The sequence below is a fragment of the Limulus polyphemus genome, unplaced genomic scaffold (assembly GCF_000517525.1).
Source record: "Limulus polyphemus unplaced genomic scaffold, Limulus_polyphemus-2.1.2 Scaffold2093, whole genome shotgun sequence".
Lineage (NCBI taxonomy): Eukaryota > Metazoa > Arthropoda > Merostomata > Xiphosura > Limulidae > Limulus > Limulus polyphemus.
The window spans coordinates 92,692-101,995 of NW_013667703.1; the positions used below are offsets into that span (position 1 = coordinate 92,692).

The window sequence follows — 9,304 nt, forward strand, 5'->3', positions numbered from 1 at the left end:
TTATAATATCTGAAGTTAAATCTCGTACAGTATTATAAACAACAATTGCAATACTTGAAATTAACTCTTATACAGTACCTGAAACAACAGCTACAATACCTGAAGTTAATTCTGATACAAATTATGTAACAATAGTTACAATTAATACACATATTATTTTCCATCAATATTTGAAACAGTAATTACAATACTTGATGTTCATTCCTATATAACTGTGACAATGGAAAAACTTCTGGAAATATTCCTAATTTATTTCAATGAGAGAAACAGATATGAAATGTTTTCAAGGTTAAATTTAAATACAACTGACTGGATTATCTTATGAACAGCATAAACCACTCAAGTTTGTTTTCCGAGACATTTTTTGTGCTGAGTATTCAATAAGTTTTAGTTAATTTAATGTGACCTCATCGAAAATTTAATTTATGTTCTAATCTGTTTTGTGGTATCACTAATAATGGACTTGGACATAGTGGATAAGATTTTTATATTCAAAACCAAGAATTCTCAGAATGTTGTTGCCTGTAAAGAAAAATGTGTTCATAAACTAATTCAGAACCATCATAACTTAAAATTTTCCCAGAAAAGTCTTATGAAATACCACATTCACAAACAAAACCACCAAATAATTCCAGAATAGTTCTTATTGGAAGTTTAATTTCCATAAATAAAAATGCAACATTCTCTGAAAGCAGGGTTGCTCACACAAAGCCTATCCACATACATAAGACTAAAACTATCACTTGTTTCAAACTCCACAATCATTTTCATATTGATCAAGCTCATAAGTAAAATCAGAAGAGATTTTATGACCATAATCACTTCAAAAATAACATATTCATGAAAACTGAATGTTTATATGTAAAACCAAGATTTCCATGTCACAGTTTTTAAATATTCAAAAGATTTTCAAATGTATTCAGCATGTAAGTAATAATGTACATTGACTATTTCACAGCAAATATTATGAGAGTTAAGACAGTGTAGCAATTTCCTAGTGTATCCATACAGAAATATTTTCTGATGTTAAATTAGCCTTTAAGATATGCCATTAAACTACATAATGAAAGCTCACTGATCTAACATGTAAAATCAACTTGCCATCACAAAGACCAAGACAGAGTTGATTGACTTACTGTCGTTTTAAAGAGAACGCATTCCTCAGAAGTCATTGTATCAGCTTTGGCAATGAGAGGAACTATGTTAACTTTGTCATGTAGTCTTTTCATGAATTCAACGTCTAGTGTTTTTAATCTGTAGAAAGACATCACAATAAAAGTCTTAAAAACTGAATGAAAACAAAAACTATTACACTTGAAAGTCAAAAACAAGCTTAGTTAGTAGGGGAATACAAACTATCATAATTCTGATAAATTAAGTTTGATTTTTTCATTACATTTACTTTAAGGTAAATATTGTTATATGATGCAATAAAACAAAACAAAATATACAATTATACTGATGTAGGTGAAAAAAGTGACAATTTTAAACAAACTTAACAATTACCAAAACAGCACCTTTAAGTTTAGTATTTCTTGAAGTCAGTAAACTAGAGGTACCTTTTATAAAATCAAATGATTCTCTTAAATAAAAAATTGACTGCTGATAATATTTACCCATGCCCAGATGGTGCAATGAAATATAAACAACAGTGTACCCTAGAGTCCACTATAGCATCACGATGAACCCTTGACTCTGCATTCAGATATTCTTCATATTTATTTTCAATGTAGGTTATTACTGGCTGCCAACTGCAAAATAGAAAAAAAACATTAATATTAATAATTACGTTAAGACACAAAATGAGGTAAATGATCTTTAAATACATAACTACTTGTTACCTCAAAACTAAAAATACTCAAACTAAGTAGCAAAAATGTGTAAAAATAAAAGCAAAAATAATTTCCATGTTTGTCTATCACATTTGCAGTTGTTTTGTAATCAAAGCATTATTTTTTGGCAACTTCCCTAACTGTTACCTACCATTCATTATTATCTACAGCATCTCCAAACCCTGGTGTATCTACAACAGTAAGAGTTAAATTAACACCATTCTCTGTAAGTAGGACTGTTGTGGTTTCAACCTATAAAATAAACAGTGACAATACGTAAACAAAGAATATAGCATTTTATATTGTTTTACAGCTACATTTCAGAAAATCAAGTTCATACAAGCACAAAATAGAAATGTAATAACAATTCTTAAAAAAAAACTGTAACTTCCACATAAACATAGATGCAGGCAAATAATTCACGAATAACAAAAAAACTGAAATCCAAACTTAGAACATAAAAACACATTTTAAAATCTTATAATTAAATTCTACAAATTATATAAATAATAGGTATAATTAAACTATATAGATTTTAGTCACTTGTATTTTTAATGCTTTAAGTGTGTAATTAAGTTTGATGGGTTCTCGAAAAGTGTCAATTATCCACTAACAAATGAAATTTAGAATTTGACCTTTTTTAGTACTTTTTCAATATCAAAATCCACTAGTTGCACCTTTTCTCGGTGATGTATGCACGCTTGGTACTAAGGTGGAAAATTCAAGGAGGAAAATGTTTTTGTGACACCCTGGGGTAAATTCGCTTATCACAACAAATGGCTATAAATGTCAAGTCGGATAAATCTGATTATAGCATTCAAAGAATTAATAAATTTACAAAAATGTTAGGAATTATTTTCTGTAATTAATTCAGTACCTTTATGGTATCTGATTAGTTCAAAATCTGAAATCATAAAGGAAAATCTTTTAGCTTATTTTTCCTTGCTCCTGATTGAAGGTTGAATTAAGCTAAGTAACCTTTTTACTTTGATTTAAATATTTTCATTTTAATTGTATGCATTTAAGACTACTTAATCCATTAGTATGGATCACTAGTACTATTAAAACATAATAATATATTTTATGAATAACAGAAATAGCAGGATGAAGCATAAATACAAAAAAAAGTTTTTATTGCAATTGGTACTGTACACATCATGTGGAACTAAAGAAAAACTGAGAGATAAATGGGCAGGTTCAATTAAAGAAATAAATATAGAAACAGGATATATTGATACACAACAATAGATAGATAGAAAAGAATAATGACTGAAAAAATGGAAATATATGTTACCACCGGTACACAGATAAAAGAAAACAATTATGTTCAATGTTAAAAAAAATGTAATAGTTTAGTGTAGTTACAATATGTTCTGAATATCAACTTGACACTTTTCAGTTAAACATGCATGTTTCATCAGTGATTTCTATTTAAAAATGCACATAAATATTTCACAAAAATAACTTTAATTCATAGACTGCAAGCTTAAGTTCATCACTTTTGGTGAATGAGGAATACAGTGTATCTTGAATTTTTGTGTATTCATCATCACTGTGTACGACTAGCTATTAACTTTTATCACACCTGAGCTGGAACTATAATTAGGGGTAACCAAGTTACAAAATACACAAGTCTAATGTTTCTCTTTCTTACTTGCACAGTTTCCTTCACCCTGTGGGCTGGACCAGGATATTCATTTGAATAAATATCACTTAGAAACATAGAATTGATAAGGGTTGACTTTCCAAGACCAGACTCTCCTGAAAAAAGAAGAAAAATTAAATATTTTGTTAAATGTTTAATTCAATGAATTAGTTATTAAAGTTTAAATCAATTAATCAGATCAAGGCTGTTATTTCAGTAATTATTCAAAACCATAAAATAATTTGTCCTCGGTCTGCACTAGTGTTTTAATCCAAGGATGCTAATTTTTTTTTCTAGATTTGATTCTTCATTTTTATAAGAATATTTCTAATTTAAATGTAGAAATACATATCCCTATTTTTTCACTAAAAAATGTGAGATAATCTATTAAATACACAATAAATATTAAAAAAACAGTACAATATAAATCCACAGTAAAACTGTGTCCACTGCAGGGAATCAAACTCTGGATTTTAGTGTTTTAAGACCATATACCACTGTCACACCAGGAGACTGAGAAGAAAGAATAAATATTGTTGTTAATAGGCACTGAAGCATTAAGTGACATTTATTCATAAATAAATTCATTGATCTTTCTCTTTAAAATAAGCAACTATCTTTGAATTTCCACTCAGCCTCTTTTAACTGATTTAAATGATTTTATGAGCATATGTATGGCTGCTGAGACTCATCATTTTTATAAGACACTCAGAGAGACACAATGAAAAAGAAGTATATATTGGTTGGAGAACTGTGGGAATTAAATCAGACATGTGACTCTGCTAATGCACAGGAAACGCTTTGTTATCTGTTTTGTCAGAACATTGACAGTACTTGATACAACAGAACTAAATGATCTGTTTCTCCAGCTGTACTAGTCACATATTCAATGATGAAAATACATAACAAAAATCATGAAGGGCTAGACTGGAAATAACAATGACCCTCATTACTCTGTTAGTATTTTCAGTTACATCTCCACAGTTTTCAATTATTGTTTAGTAGCATATTTTGTGAAAATTAAATATTTACAAAGTAGTTTCTAAGTTTTAACAACTCCAACCTAAATATCTTATAGGTTTAATGCACCAGTTGTAGTGTTCAAACTCTGTACTTTTAAGAAAAGTATAAAAGTTGTTGACACAGACGTTTGTTATTCACATATATTTTGATTTGTGTTTTAATCTTTTTTTCTGCTTGATTTCTATTTGCAAGCATCTATAAATTTACATTTGATAGTGTCCACGGTAATTGGTAACATAGCAAGTTTATAAAGGCTTAGTATAAAATGCTGATATTTTATGTGCTAGAAAATATTGATTATTTCTAAGACAAGTTCAAAGATCAAAGTTACTTATAAAAATTAGGTCATTTAATTTTTTTATGCATACTGAATTTTACAAATCTTTGTCAGTTTAAGCACAAGGATACACAATGGGCTAACTGCACTGTGCCCACCAATGAGATACTCTGTATTTTAGTGTTATAAGCCTTCAAACTTAACACTGAGCCATCAGATGACTGAAATCATTGTTAATTTCTAGGTCACAATGAAAGTGTAGAGGTACAACATGGATGGTGGTAAACTGAATCTAATACCTTTCATACCTTCTTCAGTTTTATGCTGACATGAAGAGACCAGTTTCTCTGTAAATATATATAAAAAGAGTAGAGTAAGCTATATTAAAATGGTTCTGAATGCACAAATCAGCAAGTCACAAAAAACACAGCAATATAAAATTGCAGTGCAATGTAATGTATTAGAACTACATCTTCTGATTGTTTGCTTTTCATACTTCATAGGTAGTGTGATGTCATTGAAAGTTGATTGTTTTTCAGAAGTGTATGTAACAGCTCTTTCAGATGCAAAATACATTCAAGTCATGAATATGTATTTAGATTCAAAATTTGGAATTTCCAAGACTGGGATATCCCTTATACTTAATGATATTGGAAAACAAAGGAATATGAATCAACTTGGGGAACTAGGATAACCCAGAAAGAGATCTGCAATGATGTCATACCCCTGCTGTGGTAAGCAAATTGCAGTTTCTTGTAACAGGTGAGAATCGACGACCATAAAGGTCAGTGGCAAAAGCTGTCTACATGATCCACACAACAGCACACAATGTAATAAAAAAGGATCTTCATCTGGAACCGTGGTCAACAAAGTATTGGTTAATCAATATAAGCTTCTAATCATACCTGCAGTTTAACTGTCACACATACCTCAAGCAGCTGATAGAATGAAATGGATATTAATACTATCCCAAATGAAGAAATACCAGTCAAGTCACTGGATGTAGCACTTAGAAAATTGTTGTCCTTGTACATTTAATAGTTTATGGAAAGCATTCTGGGAAGAGTGGTATGATTGGTTTGTCAAGATAAATAATGGTCTGATAGAGCACAACCAGATATAGCGAATTGAATTGTAACAATGTGGAGAGGCTCCAAAATAATTCTAATATAAAGCATTTGATCTCTCTCATTATATATATATCTAAGCTTTAATATAATGTACTGGATCTATATATACATATATTTGTGTGTGTGTTAAAAAGTACATGCTGATTATTTTATCTTCAATAAGTGGACCAGGTATAGCTTGGTGGTTAGCGTGTCCAGATTAGGAATTTGGGAATTCATGGTTCGCAATCTGTTGCTGCAAAAACGTAACCTGACCCTTCACTTTGGAACAGTAGTTGCACTATAAGATTAGTATAAAGTAGCCTAAGAGTTGGTGGTTAGTGCTGTTGGTTAGCTGCCGTTTCTCTAGCCTATCATTTTAAAATTAGGCACAGCTATGAGCAGATAACTCCTGAATAACACTAAATAACGCTGAATTATGTAACAAATAAACAAACCAATTTAAGCATATTAGAGCTGGCCCTAGGTTAAAATTACGGCCCGTGCTAACTTTGCATTCGGTGGCCGTGCCCTTGTAAAATTGACAAAATTGTTGATTGCAGTGTCGATTTGGGCGTCCTATGCAGGGGCACACGTCGTCCACCCTGAAACAGTCTTTGATCGAAAATCGAAATTAAGTATTCATTTCTTCTAAAGCGATCTAGGGTTTCATAACGTGTTACCATATCAGTTACTGAGTGACATTTAAGGGCATTTTAAGCCAAGAAGGACGACAAGATTGACAAATATTAAGTTGTTACGTTTATGTATGAGGTTATTATATCAAATGTGGTTACGTTTTTAAAATGGGTGACTGGCAGTTCTGACTCCCCTGTAAACAATACTGCATTATAGCAGACTTTTCTTACTTCCTCCTAAATTTACGAGATTCTGAGTGGAAGCATTAAGTTATGAATATCACTGGATGAGATAATACAAGAGCAGAATACGAGAGGGCGTCTAGGTAGAAATATTGAACCATGGCTTGTCGAACTTCGAAGTGAAAAGTTTGCAGCTGACGGAAGTTTGTGTATGAAACACTTAACTTTTTGGGTCGGTTAAGACTAAAACAGCATTTTTATTTAAGATATTTTTGGATTAAGTATCTAATAAGTCTAAAATATACCAAAACGCTGAATATATACAACATGTAATGCTGAGATATGCACATCTTGTAAACAATCTCTTTTTCTTTTTTGGCATACTTTTGGGTAAGCCATTATTTTAAATCTCCTGGTAACGTTAAGTTTTCTTCTTTGTGAGGCCTTTAACTGGGCGACTTGACATGACTTCTAAATGCGGAGTGTTAATTAAACTAGATATTAAAATGTTAAATGGCTATGACTTATACCATAAGTTTAAAACGTCGACCCACATAAGGTTGAATATAACTTATGTGAAGAAAAAAATGAACAAAGAAACTATAAAATAAAATAACTTTCATTATCTTAATTTCTAAAGCATAACTGGTTAATCATATACAAGTGCCTATTTGGTTGGGTATAGTTGTGTTTTAGTTGTCACGAGCATCGATCAGCGTTTCTCAACTACCAGTCTGCGGACCAGTGCCAGCCCGTCACAAACACATTGTCCTTGAGTATGATTTCATGAACATAAACAAACAAAAAAGGAAAAATTTTCGCATGTACATTGTTATGATTTCTGTTGTACCCCAACAGCTTAGGGAGGCAGCAAGCTGTTTCCTGAAAACGTTGAGAAACATTGTGTCAGGTTTTTATAGGGTCCGGATTCTTTACAATAGATGTCTATGACTTGTTGGCGATAAATTTCAACAATAAACGGACAGTACACAATCCACTTGTTTTAGAATAATACATTCAAAACAAATCAAACATGTACAAAAAAAATTTACACTATTGGTTATCACAACTGTATCCAGGGCTTTAAATAATTGTCTCTTTTTTTGTCAAAGTCAACATAGGCGGGTTTAATTATTTTAGAATACCCTTTGACAAGACAAACCATTCTCCTCTCCTTCTGTTATTACAATACAAGATGTGAAACTCACTTTAGAAATCGTCCACTATGGCTAAACTGACGATAATGCAGTCTAATTTCATCTCTGTTTTCACTTTCACTAACTCAGCTTTCTTTATCTGCACGAATTTATAAAACGCGACAGAAAAATTTAGACATATCTAGCCCTCTAGTAACAACAATATTACACATAACGAGAAAAGTTTAATAGTTTCAAGTAAGATGACGTCAATAATATGACAAAAATCTGGTACAACAATTAAACTACAATATACAAATACGACTCGTACAGACTTATATAATGAAACTTGTCATAACTATCATTTTTAAAATAATTAACTTTTACATTTCTTGTTAAGAAAACTAAATAATCATTGAATAATAAATCACTAAATAATAACTCATAAACTGAACAGTCTTGTGTATGCAACACCCAGCATTAGATAACTGAGGTTTTGACCTAACATTTCGTAGACCTCAAGTTATACCCGTCATCTTGCACTTTTCCTCCCAAAGTCCCCAGAAGTATTCATCTGGCATCTTAGTGAATAATATTTTCTTTTTGCTATTTTTTTAACAAACAGGCAGCCGTGAGTATCCCGTACACGACGAAACTGTGTACATCACCACTGCAGCAAGAAGTATTAAAATAAGTTATCAAATATTGAGGAATTAACACAATTGTATATGTAACTTTAGGAGTATAACCTTTTATATTAAAACTTTACAACTGATGATTTGTAGTATAAAATCCAGAAACTTATGGTTGATATTATCAGTTTTTCAAACATTTTCCACGTCCATATGTCATGTACTTCTAATAATAGGTGAAATGAAATCCAGCAGATGTATGAAAGCTTGCTTAACATAGGTTGCTCAATCATATCCTATACACTGCTAAGTTCTTCAAATGTCTTTGACCTCCAGGTTCAACAGATAAACCAAAAAAAGTTCTCTATTTATAATGAGATTTAAATAGGACGTTACTCTCACATGTAAATAAAGTAATGTATAATGAATATAAAAAGTTTGTATGGTTTGTGTCTAAAGAGTTTTGATAAAAATACACAAGATTTCAATTTTTTTTTTCAAATTTTGACTGATCATTAATCCAGTTTTTGTATTTATGGCAAAACTATTATGGCTATCTGCCGCCGTCTCTAATTTGGAACTAATGACCAGGGGGAAGGCAGCCAACCAGCAGCAACCTACCATCTACGCTAAGAAACAGAACGTCACTCTTATAACGCAGAGTTTAAAGTGTGCGGGGGGGGGGGGATATATTTTGTGGTATTGCATCTAATTTTTTTAACAATTGCCATCCAAGAAATATGGGATCGTCAGATCACTTTTTTTTTTTTATTGAATGTCACACTACATATGGCAGAGCTTAAAGTGTTTATGTGGAGGGGGGGGGGGG

General features: G+C 31.3%; 1 protein-coding gene across 7 annotated transcripts in view; it reads right to left on the reverse strand.

Moving 5' to 3' along the window:
- LOC106465917 (septin-7-like) overlaps positions 1-9,304 on the reverse strand; it is a 69,335-nt gene that overhangs the window by 33,595 nt on the left and 26,436 nt on the right. For 6 of the 7 annotated variants that reach the window (XM_022393862.1, XM_022393859.1, XM_022393858.1 and 3 more), the window contains 4 exons: positions 3,487-3,593; positions 1,984-2,084; positions 1,617-1,751; positions 1,137-1,254 (listed from right to left, as the gene is read on the reverse strand). In XM_022393862.1, the coding sequence (XP_022249570.1) occupies positions 1,137-1,254; positions 1,617-1,751; positions 1,984-2,084; positions 3,487-3,593 (461 nt within the window). Of the gene's footprint in view, positions 1-1,136; positions 1,255-1,616; positions 1,752-1,983; positions 2,085-3,486; positions 3,594-7,915; positions 8,057-9,304 lie in introns of those variants that run through there. The other variant, XM_022393863.1, reaches the window with a different exon arrangement.